The sequence below is a fragment of the Gopherus flavomarginatus genome, chromosome 4, assembly GCF_025201925.1.
Source record: "Gopherus flavomarginatus isolate rGopFla2 chromosome 4, rGopFla2.mat.asm, whole genome shotgun sequence".
NCBI classification, from domain to species: domain Eukaryota; kingdom Metazoa; phylum Chordata; order Testudines; family Testudinidae; genus Gopherus; species Gopherus flavomarginatus.
Genome location: NC_066620.1, coordinates 96,287,043 through 96,309,678, shown reverse-complemented (window position 1 = coordinate 96,309,678; position 22,636 = coordinate 96,287,043). Strand labels below are relative to the sequence as shown.

The 22,636-nt window shown below is 44.7% G+C and overlaps 1 protein-coding gene across 4 annotated transcripts in view; it reads left to right on the top strand.

The window, feature by feature from the left end:
• The window catches only part of TULP4 (TUB like protein 4), a 298,059-nt gene that overhangs the window by 247,493 nt on the left and 27,930 nt on the right, over nt 1-22,636 (top strand). For all 4 annotated transcript variants that reach the window (XM_050949426.1, XM_050949427.1, XM_050949425.1 and 1 more), the window contains one exon: nt 16,303-16,527. In XM_050949426.1, coding sequence (XP_050805383.1) covers nt 16,303-16,527 — 225 coding nt within the window. The remainder of the gene's footprint in view (nt 1-16,302; nt 16,528-22,636) is intronic.

The window sequence follows — 22,636 nt, the reverse complement described above, 5'->3', positions numbered from 1 at the left end:
AGGATCTTCAGTATATCAGTTTACTATACCTGCTGTCATAAAGCCATCCTCCGACTGGATACAGTTGTTTCATAGCTTCCCAGTAGGGGAGGCTCCTACCATATCATTCCGCAGTTGCCTCACTGCAGACATTACAAAAATCTGTGAAGTTGTGATAATTCATTCTGCTTAATGGCTCAGATAATTTGCTTAGGTGCTGATCCTTTCTATGGGCCTTAAAATTCTCTCTTCCATGGCCCAGAGAGGACCACAGCAATGGGAATTGGGGCCTGGAGATCCTGATTGTGATTTCATTTACATGAGTGTAGATTGAGAGTAACTCCACTGTAAAATTGGGGCAAGTAAAGCAGAATCAGGCCAAAGTGAACTACCTGTGTTGAGGGAGTGGAATCAACGTGGCACACTCCATAACTGACTGTATACTTAGCAATATTAGGTTTACAGCTGACCTTGATAAATGGACAGTTTTATAGCGTGATCACATTTTTTCTCAAGGCATCCATTATTTAAATGTTAGTTCAGTAGGGTGCTCAGTTTAAAAGGTTCTAGTTTTGTGTGTAATTTTTTGATTGTTACAGAATCTTTTATTCTGACAGAATAGAAAAGGAGCTGTACAAATTCAGGAAGGTAGACATAGTATAAAATGAGTTTGAACTAAAAAATTTTTTGAAAGAATGAAGCTAAATATTTTTACCTCAGTTTTCTAATTGGCTGTTGAAAAGCTATAGGTTGCATCTAAAAATACTGGGTTTGCTCCTGCTCCTGTTAAAATCAGTGATAGAACTCGTACAGACCTTAGATCTCATGCAGAGCAAGATTAGGCTCAGAAGTTGGCTCTTCTTTTTCTGGTTAATTCATTAATCAAAGTATAGCCATTTAGTATTGGGGTTCTCAAACTTGGACAATCTCCAATACCACACTGAGCAATAGGGGAAAGGCAGTGTGGCTCAAAACCTGATGCCCTATTGGAGGTTTTTGACTCCTTAAGTTGAGCTCCACTGAACTGGTATAACAGCTTTTTGTAACAAGCAAGCAAGCAAGCCCTATGCTTATATCAAATTCACCTGGTTTAAAAAAAAAAAAAAAAGCATTGATTCCTCCAGCTTTGTAGTAAAAGAGAAATTAATTCCTGCCTTGCCTCTTTCAGACAGCTTATGGGTATGGCCAAACTCCTAATTGGCCTGGGCCTAACCTTCTAAGAATATTAGAGTTTTGTCTGTCTTGTACAGAGCTTCTGTTATGGACTGTCGACCTTCCTGTAGGAATAAGTGTTCAGTGTTTTAACAAAAGTACGTTATTTTAATATAGCTCAATTCAGCAGAATATGGTATTCAGGCATTTCTTTCACCAAATGCACAAACTGTGTTGAGCTATACAGAAATAATGACTTCTTTATGGCTTTACTTTGAGTGGCACAGCTTGGATATAAAAGCAAGATTCTCCTGCTTCCTAGCACTTTATTATAAGCACAAGGCCTCTCTGCCTTTTTAATACTGTTTCTGTCCCATAAAAGTCTGGCACTTAATTGGTGGATTAAAGATGAAGAAATTTTGCAGATAACCTGTAATGGTATAAAATTTATTCAACTCAGGGATCCAAGGAGATGGGTAGAATTTTAGGTTAACTTCAGATTTAAAAGGACAGTGCAGGAAGAGTCTACCTTTTATATTCTCCAGCTGAACTGACGTGCTGTACATGGTCCTAATTGACATCACTTACAGTCTTCAGATTCATTGCTTCTGTGTTATTGTGGCCTTTTGCTTATATCCACTGAACTGAATCCTATTTGGGGGTTGTTGGATGATTGCCACTAAAGCTTCAACATGAGTTTGTTTTGTTACAGAAATAGCAACAAGGCAATTTGGAATATGTTTCAGGATCTCAGTAAAGGTCTTGAGGTGTTCAAGACAGACAAGCCATAATAACCCATGTAAATCGGTCACTGTCACACCTGGCAAACGTGTTCAGGAATCTTCAGAGTTGTTCATGTCTCAGAAATTGAATCTCTTTTTCTGCAAGTTCATTATCTTGTGTTGGAAAAGACTCAGCTAAAACTGACGTATTTCAGCTGGATTGAGGTGTGAAAAAATGCTTTATTATGGGAACTTTGAGCTGAAATAACTAAGAAACAAACAGCAAACTAACTGTCAGTTCTGCAGTTTGAAAAATCTTGTGTCCCCATTACTGTGGTATTGGAGTGTCTCTCGGTCATTCATGCATTTATCCTTGCAACACACTGGTAAATTAACTGAGGCAGAGAGGCTATGTGACCTGTTGCACAGGAAGTCTGGAGTAGAGCAAGGACTTGAATCTGTGTTTTCTAAGTCTCAGGCTAGTACCATATCCACAGGGCCATCCTTCCTCTCTCTTTTTAAGAAAAAAAAAAAATCTAGGAGCCGACTGTGTCTGTAAAACTTCAACTTTTCTTAAGTGAAGGAGAGAATTAGCAAGCAAAAATGTTGTTTAGTTTCTTTTCAGTTGTACTTAAACATATTCATTAATCAGACAGATTCTCCTTTATAACTATAACACCGCTGAAAGATTTGAAATCCTGCAGTACTTATCAACACCAAAACCCAACTCATTGGTTCATGTCCGGCAGTGAGACTTCCTGCCCCAGAATCTAATCTTCCTGGATACTGTATTTCACAACCAGTGGAGCGTCTAGTCCCAGTAGGCAAGATGTTGGTTCAGACAGTGAGCAGGCCTTAATGCACAGGATTTCTGAGCACATGGGAAATCAATAAGGAGCCTATGACTTTCACTTAATTCAGGTTGACTGAACTGTATGAATGGGATGAAAGATTTGTATATTATATTTAGACTTGGCAGAATTTGATTTTTATTTTTTAATGATTTCAGCGGATACTAAGTTTATTTTTTAGCATTTTTGTCAATTTCAATTTTCACAGTTGTGGGAAATTATGAAGGGAGGGTCAGACATTAATTACTGTAGAAGTTGATTCACCAAGTTAAAGCTTTGTAACTGTTAAACATAAATTGTCAACATCACATGTCAAAATATACAAAGTAAATACCCTTAAATCAAACTCTAAAAAGTTCTCAAGCAGCATTTTTCTTTCTTTTTCTGTCTGGAGATTTAGAGTGTAATTGATATTGACCAACATTTACCAATAAAAATCTAATCGTTCCAAGCCTAATTATACTGGTCCCCTGGCAGGGGGAAGAATGAGTCAAATAAGAAAAAGTAGCACAGGAAGCTAACTTAATTAGGAGTATCCAGTCCAGCACAGTACTGTAACATAAGAAAGGACATTCCCAGCTGGGATGCATGTAGCCACAGAGCCGTACTAGAGTCTCTATCCTCCTTTCTGTTTCTGAAACAATCTAGATCATTGTTACTCAAGTTTTAAATCTGTGTTTGCACTTATTGAGATGTTTTACACAAGAAGCACACTAATTGCCCTTCCGTGTACTGTGTTTAAAATTAGCATTGCTTAGCCCTGAAAGCCTTTTTATTTGTTTAGAAATTAAACTTTTTCTGGTGTGTTTATATTTGATCCCTGGGATTCATTTAGGCGTTTATATTTTCTGATGAGATCCTTATAAAATCTGCTGGCATTTTGTGTGATAAAAATTAGGGCTGTCAATTAATTGCAGTTAACTCACACGCTTAACTCAAGAAAATTAACCGATTAAAAAACTTAATCGTGATTAATCACACTGTTAAACAATAGAATACCAATTGAAATTTATTAAATTTTTGGATGTTTTTCTATATTTTCAAATATATTGATTACAAGACAGAATACAAAGTGTACAGTGCTCACTTTATATTTTTTATTACAAATATTTGCACTGTAAAATGATATAGTATTTTTCAATTCACTTCATAAAAGTACTGTAGTGCAATCTCTATTGTGAAAGTGTAACTTACAAATGTAGATTTTGTTACATTGTTTTGTTTTTGATTGCAGTTATGTAAAACTTTAGCACCTGCAAGTCCACTCAGTCTTAATTCTAACTTAATTCTTAATGCTAAGACAAACAAGTTTGTTTACGTTGACAAGAGATACTGCTGCCTGCTTCTTATTTACAGTGTCACTTGAAAGCGAGAACAGGCATTTGCATGGCACTTTTGTAGCCGGTGTTGCAAGGTATTTACATGCCAGATATGCTAAACATTCATATGCCCCCTCATGCTTCAGCCACCATTCTGGAGGACAAGCTTCCATGCTGATGATGTTTGTTAATTAAAAATTAATTAAAAAAAATGTTAATTAAATTTGTGACTGATCTCCTTGGGGGAGAATTGTATGTCCCCTGCTCTTATATACCCGCATTCTGCCATATATTTCATGTTATAGCAGTCTCAGATGATGACCCAGCACGTGTTCTTTGGTTTGCAAACACTGTCTGCAGATTTGACAAAACGGAAAGGTGGTACCAATGTGAGATTTCTAAAAATAGCTACAGCACTCTACCTAAGGTTTAAGAATCTGAAGTGCCTTCCAAAATCTGAGAGGGACAAGGTGTGGAGCATGCTTTCAGAAGTCTTAAAAGACCAACACTCCGATGTGGAAACTACAGAACCTGAACCACCAAAAAAGAAAATCAACCTTCTGCTGGTGGCATCTGACTCAGATGATGAAAATGAACATGAATCGGTCCGCTCTGTTTTGGATTGTTATCGAGCAGAACCAGTCATCAGCATGGATGCATGTCCCTTGGAACTGTGGTTGAAGCATGAAGGGACATATGAATCTTTAGCATCTGGCACATAAATATCTTGTGACACCAGTTACAACAGTGCCATGCAAACGCCTGTTCTCACTTTCAAGTGACACTGTAAACAAAAAGCAGGCACCATTATCTCCTGCAAATGTAAACAAACTTGTTTGTCTGAGCAATTGGCTGAAGTGGGACTGAGTGGACTTGTAGGCTCAAGAGTTTTACATTGTTTTATTTTTGAGTGCAGTTTTTTTGTACATAAGAGTACCTATTTAAGAGTAGGTTAGATAAATGTCTATCAGGGATGGTCTAGACAGTATTTGGTCCTGCCATGAGGGTCGGGGACTGGACTCGATGACCTCTCGAGGTCCCTTCCAGTCCTAGAGTCTATGAATCTATAATTCAACATTTGTAAGTTCAACTGTCATGATAAAGAGATTGCACTACAATACTTTGTATTAGGTGAATTGAAATATACTATTTCTTTTGTTTTTTACAGTGCAAATATTTGTATTAAAAATACATAAAGGGAGCACAGTACACTTTGTATTCTGTGTTGTAATTGAAATAAATATTTGAAAATGTAGAAAACATCCAAAAATATTTAAATAAATGGTATTTTATTGTTTAAAAAGTGCTATTAATTGCAATTAATTTTTTTAATCTCTTGACAGCCCTAATAAAAATGGAAATGAAAGTACCAGAATTTGTGGCTGCATTTCCCTGCTCCCAGCAAAAAACAAATGTCCGTTCATGTTAAACACTCTATGGTAGATCTGCTTCCACATTCCCTATAAAGTGTAATAGAATGTATATAAAGTGATATGGTTATCAACAGCATTTCCCCCCCTTTTTTATTGGAACTGCCCTAAATAAATGGAATGCTTTATGAGAAGCAAGGACATCTCAGGCCAGCTACTTCACACCACAGAATTTGAATGGAGCACTGTGGCAGGTTGATAATTGACTTGCTGCAGGAATCGATCCCCATCTTCACAGTTCAGGGAGGAAGCATGTGAGGGGCAGCTATTGAGAAATGCTATTCTGATCAGTGCATTTAAAGGTCAGGCCACATCTGGCAGTTGAGTTTTTTTTTTCCTGTCTGTAGTAATGAATTTTTTTTTTTAACTGTACCTCACTTTGAATCCCTATAGTCCTTCACCTTGTGTGAAGTGATGCTGGATGTTAGATATGAAGAACGCTGTAGAATTGTCCTACTGCAGTGTTGTCCTGAAGAAAATGCCAACAAAGCATTTCTGCAGTATCCATAAGCAAAATTCAAAATCGATACCAGCGTGAAGATTGGCTGATGGCATAGAAAATTTTGAGATAAAAAGATGTAAAGATCTGTGGGAGGAAACTAAGCCATTTTATATGATAAAGGGACTACCTAGAGATAACAATGTGAGCATGTAAGTGCTGTGATTTGAATAGAATATAATGTACATACATTTGTGTGTGTGTATATATACCTGCACATCTGTATATTTATAAACATCACATACACAAAAACTACATTAGAAAATGTAGTCAAGTCAAGCATGTAAAACAACAAAATTAACATTGGGAAATTGAGACTGAAACTGCACCAGACCATACAGTGAGTCAGTGGCAGAACCATGACTAGAACTCATGCCCTCCTAACTTCCCACCTTGTACTGCTCACGCCCACACCACCTTCCTGCCAGAGGTGCCACCCATAGCTTCAAAAGTCTTGAATAATATGTCCATCCTACCCACATGTTGATAAAACCCAGTGCTATACCACGCTATTGTGTATTTCTTCTCTCTGTATTGTGTACACATCTTACTCCTGGAGGAATTCTGCCCCACTGTGCAATACAGAATTTGTGAAGAATTAGTGTTCTGTGCAGAATTTCATGTTTCCCCTGTAGAACTGGTGCTGCAGAGCTGCTGGTCGCCCCTAAGGTCCACTGGACTCTGCAGAGCACAGCTCTCCAGCTCACAGAGCGCCCAGCCCAGTGGGAATGGAGGCTCTGGACAGGAGCTGTGCCAGGGTTTCTGGCGCCCTAGGCAGAATTTGGGAGGTCGGCATTTTGTGTGCTCCCCACAGGGCGCTCAGGAGCTTCCAGTTCCGCTCCCATCGCGCCGCCAAAGAAGGACCCTCTGCCGAAATGCCGCAGGCAACAGCGGCAGTCATTGAGCTGCTCAATTGCTTGCCGCTGTTTTCCGCGGCACACCGCTGAAGGACCTTCTGCCGACGTAACAGGAGCGGAACCGGAAGCTCCCGTGCGCCCCGTGGAGAGCACACAAAATGCCGGTCCCCGAATCTTGGTGCCCTAGGCGACCGCCTAGGGTCTCCTAATGGAAGCACCGACCCTGGCTCTGCATGCTCCAGCTGCCTGGCTTGAGCCTCATCTGCCCGGGGGATAGGAGAGTGCCTGGGAGATCTGGTTCTGACAAAGGGTGTGGCAGGACAGTAAAGAAGCTGGGGGGAGTAAAGGCTGTGGGGGTGAGGGGAATGCAGGTATCTGGGATAGGGTGGTTCCCCATGGCTGGTGTGAGGAGGGGTACAGGTGTCTGGACTGGGGGGTGCCCTGCAGCTGGGCTCTATGGGGAAAGGGACTGCAGGTATCTGGGCTGGGGGAACCCTATGGCTGGGCTGTGGGGGAATGGGACTGTGGGTATTTGAGGTCTGGGGGACCCCTACACAGCCACCTCCAGCACCCCCAAACTGGAACTGGGTTGTTGTAGGGTTTTCTTTAACTCTCTCCTCCTGTGGGGGGGAGGGATGTCTTTCCCCCTCCCCGTTGGCTGTATTGTTGACAAGTATTTTGAAATAAATTACCAAAATAATTGAAATTGGAATGATTATATTGTTATTTTGACAAATAAAATATGCAGAATTTTAAAATATGGTGCACAGAAATTAAACATTTTTGGTGCAGAGTTTAATGTTTTTATGTAGAATTCCCCCAGGAGTAACATGTTGATTATCTAGCATGTAGAAAGGGGTGTAGTTTAGACCATCTGTAGTGCCAAGGGAAGCTGTACCCACAGTGGGATTAATCCCTTGGAGAAAATAGGGCACTTCTGCTCCTGTCCTCTCCAGGGCTCCGCACAGGGGCGGCTCCAGGCACTAGCACAGCAAGCGCGTGCCTGGGGCGGCAAGCCGCAGGGGGCGGCCTGCAGGTCGCTGTGAGGGCTGCAGTCAGGCAGCCTTCGGCAGCGTTTCTGCGGGAGGTCCACCGGTCCCGCCGTTTTGGTGGGGGGCACACCAAAGGCGCGGGACCGGCGGACCTCCTGCAGAACCGCCACCGAAGCCATGGAACCGGGGCGGACCTCCCACAGAAATGCCGCCGAATGCTGCCTGACTGTTGTGCTTGGGGCAGCAAAAAAACAGAGCCGCCGCTGGCTCCACAGCATGAATCATCACATCACCATGTGCCCTGGTCTTGCCTCTTACCTGTCCAGCCCTCCCTCTTTCATGAGCTGCATTGGCTAGTTCTGAGTTCCCAATCCTGCTGCACTCCCCTGGTTTACAAGACACAGGCTCTAACCCCTGATCTATGGAGCCAGGTGCCCTCAGCACAGGGTGGAGGTTCGTTCTGTTCGATGAGCAACCAATGAATGACCATAAGGGACTACAAGGGAGATTCCTGCCAGTAGTGGCCCAAGGCTAGGTTCTGCCATGTGATAATACTTAGTCCTGCTAAGAGTGCAGGGGACTGGAATAGATGACCTCTCAAAGTCCCTTCCAGTCTCATGATTCTGTGTAGAATCTACTGCCAATAGGTTTCGTACTTTTAAAAAAAGTACCTGCAATTAAACAATTTAGAATAGACAAAATCTCCTATGTGTGTGGTTATGCTGTTTTTGACGATACTTCGGGGATTTCTCAGTTCTTTTAAGTGTGTTGCCCTATCTTTAGATTATGTATTAGTTATATTGATTACTTAAGAATCCCCAGTTATCACTTTAAGGGTTGAAAGGTTCTTGTCCCAGGATCAGGCCCAGTATTATTGCAATTATAATATAGTTGGGAACCACGATGTGCACAGTTGCAACTCACACTATAGGAACTCTTATATTTACAAATATAGTTTATTAATACATTTAGCACAGTCACAAACACCCCAACTTGGTAAGATAGATGGAGATACTAGAGAACGTATGTCATGGTATAATTCCCTACTCTGAACCTTAGCGTCCAAAAGATGGGGTACCAGCATGAATTCCTCTAAGCTCAATTACCAGCTTAGTACTTGTAGCGCTGCCACCAACCAGGAATTCCAGTGCCTGGTACACTCTGGTCCCCCCAAAACCTTGCCCTGGGACCCCCAAGACCCAGACCCTCTTGATCTTAACACAAGGAAAGTAAACCCTTTCCCCCCGTTGCTTCTCCCAGGTTTCCCCTCCCTTGTTCCCTGGAAGATCACTGTGAAGATCCCTGGAAGATCACTGTGATTCAAACTCCTTGTATCTTAAAGCAGAGAGGAAAATTCACCTTCCCCCCTCCTTCTCTCCCCCCAAGAGAAAGTAATCCTAACAGAGGGAAAATTAACCTTTCTCCACACCAATTCCCTGGTGAATCCAGACCCCGTCCCCTGGGATCTCACACTAGAATAAAAAAAACACACACACAATCAGGTTCTTAAACAAGAAAAGCTTTTAATTAAAGAAAGAAAAAACAGTAAAAATTATCTTTGTAAATTTAAGATGGAATATGTTACAGGGTCTTTCAGCTATAGACACTGGGAATACCCTCCCAGCCTAAGTATACAAGTACAAATTAAAATCCTTTCAGCAAAATACAAAATTTTAACTCCTTCCAGCCAAATACACATTTGCAAATAAAGAAAACAAACATAAGCCTAACTCGCCTTATCTACCTAGTATTTACTATTCTGGACATAGAAGAGACTGTATCAGAGAGATTGGAGAGAAACCTGGTTGCACATCTGGTCACTCTCAGAACCCAGAGAGAACCACCACCAAAAACTAACAGCACACACAAAAGCTTCCCTCCCTCAAGATTTGAAAGTATCCTGTCCCCTGATTGGTCCTCTGGTCAGGTGACAGCCAGGCTCACTGAACTTGTTAACCCTTTACAGGCAAAAGACATGAAGTACTCCTGTTCTATTAACCCTTAACTATCTGTTTATGACAATGTACATCTGCACATCCATAGAATCACACCATCTCCTGTAGATGAACCTGAAATGTCAGCCATCATCTTCCTCATCACCATCCCCTTCCTCCTTATCACCAGTGACCATCATTCTGGCACCGCCCAAGGACTACATCTCCTCTTACTGCCCCTAAGCTGTAATGCCACTTTTATAATATGTTAGCAGACACCTCTATGTTTGATGTATATTCAGTAAGGGATTTTCCCCCTTTTCCTTATTTGTATTTCCTCACCTTACTAATGTTAGAGTGTTTTTTTTTCTGTTGATTAGTATATCAGTGATCTAAAATTATTATACACATCAGTTCATTACCGTGGCCCTTTTGTGGTTAGGTATCACATTTGTTATTTCGATTCTTCCCAAGTTGTGGTGTTCCTATTAAGTTTAAAAGGGTACGAACTTAGGAAAGCCACTATTCCAACCTGCTTCCTTTATCTATTGTGACAAAGCTCTATGGCTATATTGGTGAGCCCTGTGGTTCCAGGCAGATTCAGTGGCCTCAGAAGCTCAGTAAGGCCCACATTACCATAGAATATTAGGTTTGGAAGGGACCTCAGAAGGTCATCTAGTCCAACCCCCTGCTCAAAGCAGGACCAATTCCCAGATTTTTACCCTAGTTCCTTAAGTGGCCCCCTCAAGGATTAAACTCACAACCTTGGGTTTAGCAGGCCAATGCTCAAACCACTGTGCTATCCCTCCCCTGGGCCTCCCTTTCTCAGTACAGCACAAAGGTCACAGTAGCTTGAGCTACTTTCATCACAGGCCAGTATGGGAAGTGGGAAGGTGGAATACCCCCACTCTCTGCAGCACCTTAGAACGCAGTTTGGCCTCCTGCCTCTACTCTGGGTTCCGGCCCAGGGACCCTAATGGTAGCAGCTGTTGGCAGCTTTCCCTCCATCACTGATGCTGCTTTGATTCCCTGGGCCACTTCCCTGTGGTCCTCTTTTCCTAGATTCACCCTTACCTCAGGATTGAGCAATGCTTCCTCTCTTCCAGCTTCTTTCACTTGGGCTTCTCTTGAGAGAACCAGAAAGGAGAGCTTTTAAGTATGAGTGGGACCTTAATTGGTTCCAGCTGTGTCCATTAGCCTAAGGGTCTTAACTGACCCTTTGCCAGTTAATTGAGGTCAGGTGCAGGCATTAGTCTAACAACCTTAACTGGGTAAGTTGGCATCAGATGTCTTGAGTGGCCTGGAGTAGCCTTTGTTTCCGAGGCTGATATACCTACCTTCCACTACTCTGTTATATCCTTCTGGGTTGAGTCCGTCACACTATCTATGGCAAAGGTTGTAGCCATATATGGAACTTATGCCTGCTCATCATCATCTGTCTAGGTGAAAGGTCCCAAACACAGCGTGCTAACTTTGCCCTAGCTCAACATACAGGATGTAGCCTGTAGGTCTCTTGCGTTACAGCCAAAGTATACTCTAATATAAATCTATAAACCTATTATAATAAAACAAATAATCAATCCTAAGCAGACTAGTTTTAGATGTATCTCATATACCTGTTGTGTAGGTCAGTTTGTTTCCAGGACACTTCTGTGGTTGAATCATGTACTGGTGGTCAGAACATCCCCTTAAACTCTATTTTCAGCTCCCCAAATACTTGGGGTTTTTCATTGGGCCGTTTATCTATGCAAAGGTCATCGGCCTCAAGCCTTATGCTAACTCGCTGAAGCTAATGTCTTACAGGATACAGGACAATGGGAATAGAATTCAAAGCAGTAAATAGAATAAAGGCAAGCTAGCCCAGGGCTGCCCGGGGGGAGGTGGGGGGGAATGGGGCAATTTGCCCCGGGCTGTGCAGGGGCCCCCACAAGAACACTCGAGGCTCCCGCCTCAGCCCGACCCCGCCTCTGCCCCTCTCCCGGAGCCTCAGCGCATCCAGGAGCATCCCTGGATAGTGCTGCAGCGTGGCTCCGGCAGGGCCCCTGAGCTCTGCCCCGCTCAGAGCTGCATGGTAAGGGGGAGGGGCTGCAAGCTCCAGGCTGAGCTCAGTTCAGTTCCTTCTGCTCAGCGAGGAGCTCGCAGCCCAGCCCCCTTACCACGCGGCTCTGAGCGGGGCGGAGCTCAGGGGCCCTGCCAGAGCCTCGCTGCAGTTGTCGAGGGAAGCTCCTGGACACGCTGAGGTTCCGGGCCAGGGTGGGGGGTGGAGGGTTGGCTAAGGGGCAGGGAGTCCTGGGGACAGTCAGGGGACAGGGAGGGGCAGAGGTTGGGGGGGAAGTCAGGGGACAGGGAACGGGGGGGTTGGATGGTGGGCATTCCGGGGGTCTGTCAGGACTCAGCGGGGGGGGTGTGGATAGGGGTTGGGGTGGTCAGGGGACAGGGAGCGGGGTGGGATCCTGGGATGGTGGTTGGGAGGGGTCTCTGGGGGACGGTAAGGGGACAAGGAGCAGGAAGGGTCAGGGATTCTGAGGGGGGCGGGCAGTTGGGGGGCAGGAAGTGGGTGGGGGTCAGATAGGGGGCAGGGCCAGGCTATTTGGGAGGCACAGCCTTCCCTACCCTAAAGCTCATTCAGCAGTTTGAGGCTTGCAGAAGAGCCAAGCTGTTAGCTTTTCCATTAGGGCTACCATCCCTTTCACTTCTCAAATGCCAAATTATAGTCTATATTCATTTTCAGTGCCATAGGGAGATTCATGTCAGGGGAGAGTAGCTTCATTTAAAATTAGCCACTGGGGGAGGGATCACATGAGAAGGGCAATATCCTTCCCAACCCTACCAGGGGAGACCTTCCTGCCCTGCATTCCCTGAGGCTCCAGAAGGGCTAATTCAGTGGCTCTCAAACTTTTATACTGGTGACCCCTTTCACATAGCAAACCTCTGAGTGCGACCCCCCCCTTATAAATTAAAAACACTTTTTTATATATTTAACACTATTATAAATGCTGGAGGCAAAGCGGGGTTTGAGGTGGAGGCTGACAGCTCGCAACCCCCAGTAATAATCTTGTGACCCCCTGAGGGGTCCTGACCCCCAGTTTGAGAACCCCTGGGTTAATTTAATTTTAGCACCCTGTGCCCATTCACCTGCATGTGCTATTTTGAGCATTTCAGTTTTCACAACATAGGCTCATCCCAGTTTCTGAAACAAGCTCAGATGCTCAGTTCGTGGAGTATATACATAAGCTATACTATAGACAAACCCACAGTAACTGTCTACAGTTTGTGAGGGACCCCATGGAGCCAGTCTCTAGGAAACAGATAAATGCATGGAGGTTAAGTCCATTAATGGCTATTAACCAGGATGGGTAAGGAATGGTGTCTCTAGCCTCTGTTTGTCAGAGGGTGGAGATGGATGGCTGGAGAGAGATCATTTGCTCATTACCTGTTAGTTTTACTCCCTCTGGGGCACTTGGCATTGGTAGACAGGATACTGGGCTGGGCTGGATGGACCTTTGGTTTGACCCAGTATGGCTGTTCTTATGTTCTAACCTAAATGAAGCCTAAGTTATGGAGACAGATATGAGTCAAGGAAGCCAACAGAGTATCAGAAACCTGGAAAAATCTCTGACTGGGTGGGCTCAGGCGTTTAGTCACAAGCTGAGGTGGTTCAAAAGTTTTGGATTTTTTTTAAGCAGAATTTTTTTTATTGTTTCTTTAAACAATCAAACACAGCAAGCAGCAAATATTTGGCCACACGCTTCTGAAACCCCAAACTATATTCAGGTTTTGGCAGACTAATTTCAGCTTTTCAATTAAAAAAAACACAACAAATTTTGAAGGAAAGCAGACATTGTCCATGATTTTTTTCTGCTTTTTAAAAACCCCTAGTTTTCGATCCAGAAAAAGTTTTGATGGAAAATATTTGTCCAACCCTTTTAATGAGCTTTAATGCCTTTTAGCACTAGCTGATGCTGAGAACCAGTGATACCTTGTAAAGAAAAACTGGGTTTGTGCCGAGATGCAGAAGTTTATTTGTCCAAGGGCCGCCTGTGGGTATGGAGCAAGTGGGGCAATTTGCACCGGGCCCCGCAGGGGCCCCCACGAGAATATAGTATTGTACAGTATTGCATTTTTTTGGGGGGGCCTTTTATGGAAAGGGCCCCCAAAATTGCTTTGCCCCAGGCCCCCTGAATCCTCTGGGCGGCCCCGAGCTAGCCCACTGGGTTACAAGTGCCATTGTCCACTACAAAGTGCCTTTAGTGGTCGCTGTGAAAATCGTAATGTTCCCCTGTTACAGTTTTCCATTTGCAAAGCAGTCAGCCTGAAGGTTGATACCTCTGCAGGAGGGTGTTTGTGGTGTCTGGATGTACTTCATCGTAATCCTCCCATCTTAAAACTAATATTTTCCTTTAAATGTAAAACCAGGGTGAGATGGCACAGCAGGGAAAATCCTCTTTTAGAAAGTTGCTTCATCCTTCCCTTTATCTTGACGATAAGCATCGAGGTGGTGTGAAGCAGCTGCACTTGCTGTCTGTCATTCACCTAAAATCATCTTGCCCCAGTTTCTCCTTTTTAAACATTCTGAAGTTGTAACTCAAGGAAAAGTCTTTTTTCTGGGCTAGATTAATATTTTCTTCTTAGCAGATCTAAACCAGATATCTGTATACTACGAAATCTTTCAGATGGAGACCTCGTGTTCCTGATGACTAATTCTCTGTTGCTGCTTGCCTTCTGCATGCTCAATTCTTGTTCAGTTTGTTTTGGTTAGAAGTTGAAGACATTTTTAAGTGACCACTTTAATGTATACCTAACCTTTCAGTAAATTCTGTTCATTCTTTACCTAAACAACACCTCTAACCTAGACATTTCTGGGATTAGGACCTAGTCCATCAAGACCTGCCTTGTGCCCAGCAGTGGCCTGGGAGCTGGTGCTTCAGAGAAAGGGATAATCCTCTACAATGCACTCACTGTAGTCTCTTGTGCAATGTCATTTCCAAAGAAAACAATTTCGTTCTCACCCGTTGCTTGTTTGTATTGTGTGAGCACCTACGAGCCCCAATCCGGAATCAAGACTCCATGGTGCTAAGTGCACAGTGCTTCGAAATGGGAGTAGATCAAAACACACTGGGGAACTTTTCGCACACGGCAGCTGATCCATACAGATGCTTAGTGCACAGCTGGCTAGCACAGGGTAGATTTACACCCCAGCTTGCTGCCAACTAAATGTCAGTGTAAACAAGTCCAAAGAGGAGAGACGAGAGATCAGTACAGCAAACATGGCGAGAGCACAGGTAAGTGAGTTGATTATGAGAAGCACAGGAAGCAGTTGTCCCAGCACACCTGCCTGGCAGACATGTAGACTAGAGTGTTTTGGAGGCATTGGGACAGAGGTGACTTGTAAGGAGGATAGAGTGTAGTGGCTTTGCAGATGTTTCTGGGGAGCCCCTTCATTGCATGAGGAGCAGTGTGAGAGAAAGCTCAAAGGAGTGTATAAGAAAATAGACAAATGGGGACAGTTTACACCCTGAAGCACGAATTTATCCTTTGTACAGATAGCTATAAAAGCTGGTGGTTATAAAAGTCTGCAGTCTATTTATTTTTTAATCCAGCTACATGAATTAATTTCACAGTCACATGATATACTATCTGAAAACTGGTTCCTTTTATTTGTTCTACATTTCCCTATGTGAGCCTTTCATGTCCTTGTGTTGTGGAAGTGCAAAGGATGGCCTGATTTGGTTTTTGCTGTACCTTTCAGGGGCTTACCTACTTCAACCCAGTCTCCTCTAACTCTTTATTCTTGTGTTTTATTGATATGAATTTGGACATTTAGCACCACAAACAAATGGGTGAGTAAAGGACAATAGGTGCAGTTTGTTTATGTTAGTGCTTTCGATTTTATTTTCATCTGGAAATATATCCTGGGGAGGTAGCATGGGGTAATGACTTCAGTTTGGGACTCGGAGGCAGGAACTCTTGTCTGCTAATCACAGCTGTGCCACTGATTCACTGAGTTCCCTTAGATGAGTTGCTTAACTTCTCAGTGTCTCAGTTTTCCAAGCTGAAAATGTGAGTTATACCACTTACCAAGCAAGTCTGGGTGTTGTGAAGTTTGATTAAATCTTTGTAAAACTCTTACAAGGTAGTCTGGTAGCACAGAGGGTGCTGGATGGGGAATCCAAAGACCTGAGTCCTGTTCCTGATTCAGCTATTGATGCAGTGAGTGATTCTGAAGGAGTGACTTACCACTTGGGGCCTCACCTTCCTCGTCTGTGAAATAGGGTGAAGAATGCTTTACCCACCTGTGTGAACAGCTTTGCAAACTATGGCTGAAGAATGCTATGTAAATGCGAAGTATTGTTACTGAAAATAAATGCTCAGTGTTACTGTATACTAGCTCCCTTTGAGGGCAGTAACATAATGCACTGTTATGTTTATTTTAACTTGTTTTTTAAGGCCTTTGCTAATGCTGCTGGTGCTAGATTGAACTGGCACTACAGAATATATGTCTTGCTGAACAGGTGTCTGGGAGAAAATGCCTCTCGTGTTAAGTTGTGCAATCTTCCTTTCTCGCAGCGTCCTATAATCTCCATTTGCTGGGGCCACAGGGACTCACGCCTGCTCATGGCTTCCGGCCCTGCACTCTATGTTGTCAGAGTAGAGCACAGAGTCTCCAGCCTGCAGCTCCTATGCCAGCAGACCATCGCTAGCTCTCTGCGAGATGACAAGGATATCAGCAAACTGACTCTGCCTCCTCGGCTCTGCTCATACCTCACCACTGCCTTTATACCAACCATCAAGGTAAAGGGAATCACAGCCTTTTCTTTTTCTTCTCTACCCAACTCTTCCCAAGAGATAATGGCAAACCTTTAATTGACTTCTGTGAGGCCAGGATTTCACCCAATGATTTTCAGTTAGAAAAGAAGATGATAAAAGGAGGGAAACTACTAATGGATCAAAAGCTTTTATGCATATCAAAACCAGAAATTAAGGCTAAGAATGCTTTGGCCATGAGGTCTCCTTCAGGGATGGCATGTAAAGGAAAAGCCTGTGGTTAACTAGCTATCTCTCTCAGAAAAACTCAGAAGAACCTTATTCTGGTGGCAGCCTTGATCCTCGCTGTATTGTCTCTTGGTAGACATGGGTATTTTGGGCTCCATGTGAGGAGGCCTCATGTCACAGAGTTGTGAGGTAACAGTCTGCTCTCTATGCAGCTCTATGCACATCTGGGTATTCTGTTCAGTTCTGCTCACAAGTGTAATTGAGAGCACAAGTAGAAGATAAGGGGGTTGAGCAAATGGCCCTGCGATTAGAACTTGGTAAGCAATTCTGTTGATGATACACAAGAAGGGATACTATTTAACTTATTTTCTCTTATCTGTTTCGGCTCAGCGAGGCTAGCAGGAGTGAATGGCAGTAAAAACTTGTCTTCATCTTTAATTTCAACAGATGTGATTCTGGATTTACACAGGGAATGGGTCTGCTATGTAAGAAAGTGCCATTTTGTAAATAGTCACTTTCCAGAGTAGAGTCAGACTGTGAAATTATTTAATTTCACCCATATTCACAATGATTTCTCTGGAGGGTATAATAGATTCACACCAACTATAACAGAGTCTCATTCTGTGAGTCTCATGCCACTGTTAGGCTTGGTCTACACTACGCGTTTAAACCGATTTTAGCAGTGTTAAACTGATTTAAAGCTGTACCCGTCCACACTACGAGGCCCTTTATATCGATATAAAGGGCTCTTTAAACCGGTTTCTGCACTCCTCTCTGACGAGAGGAGTAGCGCTAAAATCGGTATTACCATATCGAATTAGGGTTAGTGTGGCCGCAAATCGACAGTATTGGCCTGCGGGCGGTATCCCACAGTGCACCACTGTGACCGCTCTGGACAGCAATCTGAACTCGGATGCAGTGGCCAGGTAAACAGGAAAAGCCCCGCGAACTTTTGAATTACATTTCCTGTTTGCCCAGCGTGGAGCTCTGATCAGCATGGGTGGCGATGCAGTCCCAAATCCAAAAAGAGCTCCAGCATAGACCATACAGGAGATACTGGATCTGATCGCTGTATGGGGAGACAAATCTGTTCTATCAGAGCTCCGTTACAGAAGACGAAATGCCAAAGCGTTTGAAAAAAAGCTCCAGGCTACACAGTGCTGTGTGACAAGCGTAACAGAAAGCCAAAGAATCAAATGGACGCTCATGGAGGGAGGGAGGGGGTACTGAGGACTCCAGCTATCCCACAGTCCACAGCAGTCTCCGAAAACTATTTGCATTCTTGGCTGAGTTCCCAGTGCCTGTAGGTTCAAACACATTGTCCAGCGTGGTTCAGGGAATAGCTCGTCAATTTACTCCCTCTCCCCACCACGTGAAAGAAAAGGGAAAGAAATCGTTTCTTGACTTTTTTCAGTGTCACCCTATGTCTACTGAATGCTGGTGGTAGACGCGATGCTGCAGCAGTGAAGAGCAGTATCCGCTCCTCTCCCCTCCCTGGTGGCAGACGGTACAATATAACTGCTATCCGTCATCACCGTCAGCCCGTGAGTGCTCCTGGCTTGCCTCAGGTGAGGTCGGCTGGGGGCGCCTGGGTGAAAATAGGAATGATTCTCGGTCATTCCCAGTAGATGGTACAGAACGGCTGGTAACCGTCCTCATCATAGCAACTGGGGGCTGAGTTCCATCAGCGCCCCCCCTTTCATGTCTGAAGAAAAGATTCTATCCTGCCTGGACTATCATAGCATCCGCATGCTGGGCTCCTCTCCCCCGCACCGCTTAATGTCCTGCCTGGATTGTCATAGCACCGGGAGGCTGCCTCCCCCTCATTTTATCTCACTAACAAGTCATTGTTTCTTATTCCTGCATTCTTTATAACTTCATGACACAAATGGGGGGGACACTGCCACGGTAGCCCAGGAAGGTTGGAGGAGGAGGGAAGCAACGGGTGGGGTTGTTGTAGAGGCACCCCCCCGTGAATGGCATGTAGCTCATCATTTCTGTGGGATCTGACACGGAGCAGCTGTGCTCTCTGATACACTGTTTCTCTAGTACACTTGCCCCATATTCTAGGCAGGACTGACTCTATTTTTAGAAACCATAAAGGAGGGATTGACTCGGGGAGTCGTTCCCAGTTTTGGCTTTGCGCCCCCAGCCGATCTCAGCCAGGGGCACCCATGATAGCAGCAGACAGCACAGAAGAACAGATAATCGTCATCTCATTGCCAATTTACACCGGCAGCAGACGGTACAGAATGACTGATAACCGTCTCTGCTATCATGAAAAAGCAAATGAATGCTGCTGTGTAGCGCTGGAGTATCGCCTCTATCCGCGGCATCCAGTACACATACGGTGACTGTAAAAAAAAAAAAAAAAGCTGAACGGGCTCCATGGTTGCCATGCTATGGCGTCTGCCAGGGCAATCCAGGGAAAAAGGGCGTGAAATGATTGTCTGCCGTTGGTTTCCCGGAGGAAGGAATGACTGACGACATTTACCCAGAACCACCCGCGACAATGATTTTTGCCCCATCAGCCACTGGGCTCTCAACCCAGAATTCTAAGGGGCGGGGGAGACTGCGGGAACTATGGGATAGCTACGGAATAGCTACCCACAGTGCAACACTCCAGAAATCGACGCTAGCCTCGGACTATGGACGCACACCCCTGAATTAATGTGCTTAGTGTGGCCACGTGCACTCGACTTTATACAATCTGTTTTATAAAACCGGTTTATGTAAAATCGGAATAATCCCGTAGTGTAGACGTACCCTTAGATGACAGCTACTTGAACAACTCAAAGGTCTGCGTGATTGGATCATTTACCATTCTAGTGGCTGGTAACACATATTCTTCAGTTCTTCTCTTTCCCCGGATAGAACTGGAAGCTCCTCTTAACTGCTGCTGTTCAGTGCTTCTATTTTCACCTATTTTCTAGCTTCAGCAGCTTGATTGATGCTTTAAAGTTGCTGCTTTGTTCTTGTGCCTTTCAGTTTCTACAGCTAAGTGCTCATTTTTATACTTTCCTGTTTAAAAAAACTAAATTCTTTGATTAGTAGCTGGAAGTCAGGGCTTTGGCATGCTAAGCCTCTGTCATATACTTCTTTTATTGATGTGTGTCCAGTATATTTTGGTTTGGGTCACTTTTCCCCTCCTTTTTTAAGAATGTACCAGATTGCATCAAATGCAGTGTACTAGTACTTAAAAAAAAAAGATTAATACAAAGGGGATGGATTCCCCAAGACTACCTACAAAGGCTTTATCCACCCCCTGTAAGGGCTTGGCTACACTTGCAAGTTACAGTGCAATGAAGGAGCACCAGGCTCCATAGCTCACTCCTCATCCACACTGGCAAGGCACGTAGAGCGCTCTGACTCTGTGGCTACAGCTGCTGGTACTCCACCTTGGTGAGAGGAATAATGTTTGCTGTGCCTTGGCTACAACGCCTGGGCTTCAGTGTGAACGAGGTGTTGCGTTACTGCGCTCTGATCGGCCTTTGGAAGTGTCCCATAATCCCCTTAAGTCAAGAAGCCACTCTTGTCATTATTTTGAACTCCTGTAGGAATGCGGAGATGCCCTTTCAAAGCTCCATTTCTGCCAGCCAGCATGCAAGCCGTTACTGTGGAATGCTGTGTGTGTGAGGGTATGTCTACACTACAGGTTTTGTAAAACAGATTGTATAAAGTCGAGTGCACGTGGCCACACAAAGCACAATAATTCGGCGGTGTGCGTCCATGTACCGAGGCTAACGTCAATTTCCAGAGCGTTGCACTGTGGGTAGCTATCCCGTAGCTATCCCATAGTTCCCGCAGTCTCCCCCGCCCCTTAGAATTCTGAATTGAGAGCCCAGTGGCTGATGGGGCAAAAATCATTCTGTACCGTCTGCTGCACCATTGTAAATTGGCAATGAGATGATGGTTATCAGTCTTTCTGTACCGTCTGCTGCTGTCATGGGTGCTCCTGACTGGCCTTTGCTGAGGTTGGGGGGGGCGCAAAGACAAAAATGGGAATGACTCCCCGAGTCAATCCCTCCTTTATGGTTTATCTAAAAATAGAGTCAGTCCTGCCTAGAATATGGGGCAAGTGTACTAGAGAAACAGTGTATCAGAGAACCAGAGAGCACAGCCACCAGAGATCCCACAGAAATTATTCGCTGCATGCCATTCTAGGGGTGCCCCTGCAACAATCCCACCTGTTGCTTCCCTCCTCCCCCAACCTTCCTACGGGAAAGAGGAAAGATTCATAGATTGCAAGGCTAGAAGGGACCATTGTGATCATCTAGTCTAATCTCCATTCTAGGGGCTACGGTGGCAGTGTCCCCCCATTTGTGTGATGAAATAATAAAGAATGCAGGAATAAGAAACACTGAGTTTTTAGTGAGATAAAATGAGGGGGAGGCAGCCTTCAGCTGCTATGATAGTCCAGGCAGGACATTAAACGGTAGTGGGGAGAGGAGCCCAGCATCCCGCTGCTATGATAGTCCAGGCAGTACAGAATCTTTTCTTCAGACATGAAAGGGGGGGCGCTGATGGAACTCAGCCCCCAGTTGCTATGATGAGGACGGTTACCAGCCGTTCTGTACCGTCTACCCAGGTGCCCCCAGCCGACCTCATCTGAGGCCAGCCAGGAGCACTCACAGGATGATGACAAGGACGGCTATCAGTCCTTTTGTACAATACCGTCTGCCACTGGGGAGGGGAGGGGAGGGGAGAGGAGAGGAGAGGATGCTGCTATTCAGTGCTGCAGCACTGCATCTACCAGCAGCATGCAGTAGTCATAGGGTGACATAAAAAAGTCAAGAAATGATTTTTTTCCCTTTTCTTTCACGGGGGTGGAGAGGGGTGGTAAATTGACGACATATACCCTGAAACACCCTGGACAATGTGTTTGACCCTACAGGCATTGGAGCTCAGCCAAGAATGCAAATGCTTTTCGGAGACTGCGGGGACTGTGGGATAGCTGGAGTCCTCGGTACCCCGTCCCTCCCTCCATGAGCGTCCATTTGATTCTTTGGCTTTCCGTTACGCTTGTCACACAGCACTGTGCTGTGGTCTCTGTATCGTAGCCTGGAGATTTTTTTTTCAAATGCTTTCTCATTTCATCTTCTGTAACGGAGCGCTGATAGAACAGATTTGTCTCCCCATACAGCGATCAGATCCAGTATCTCCCGTACAGTCCATGCTGGAGCTCTTTTTGGATTTGGGGTATGTCACCCTATGTCACCCTATGTCTATATCATCACCCGTGCTGATCAGAGCTCCACGCTGGGCAAACAGGAAATGAAATTCAAAAGTTCACGGGGCTTTTCCTGTCTACCTGGCCAGTGCATCCGAGTTCGGATTGCTGTCCAGAACGGTCACAATGGTGCACTGTGGGATACCGCCCGGAGGCCAATAGCGTCGATTTGCGGCCACACTAACTCTAATCCGATATGGTAATACCGATTTCAGTGCTACTCCTCTCTTTGGGGAGGAGTACAGAAGCCAGTTTAAAGAGCCCTTTATATCGCTATAAAGGGCCTCGTAGTGTGGACGGGTGCAGCGTTAAATCAGTTTAACGCTGCTAAAATCGGTTTAAACGCATTGTGTAGACCAGCCCTGAGAGAGAGACGGGGAGGAGGGGGAGATCTGCTGCTGTCTGAACTTACAAAACAGCATGCTGACATGCTCTCAGCCCCCTCAAAACCCACTCTCTCTCCCCCCACATACACACAACACACTTTGTCACACTCCACCCCACCCCTCCCATTTTAAAAGCATGTTGCAGTCACTTGCATGCTGGGATAACTGCCCATAATGCACCACTCCCAATGCCGCTGCAAGTGCAGCAAATGTGGCCACACCAGTGCGCTTGAAGCTGTCAGTGTGGACAGATTGCAGTGTTTTCTTTACTGCGCGCTACAAAGGCTGGTTT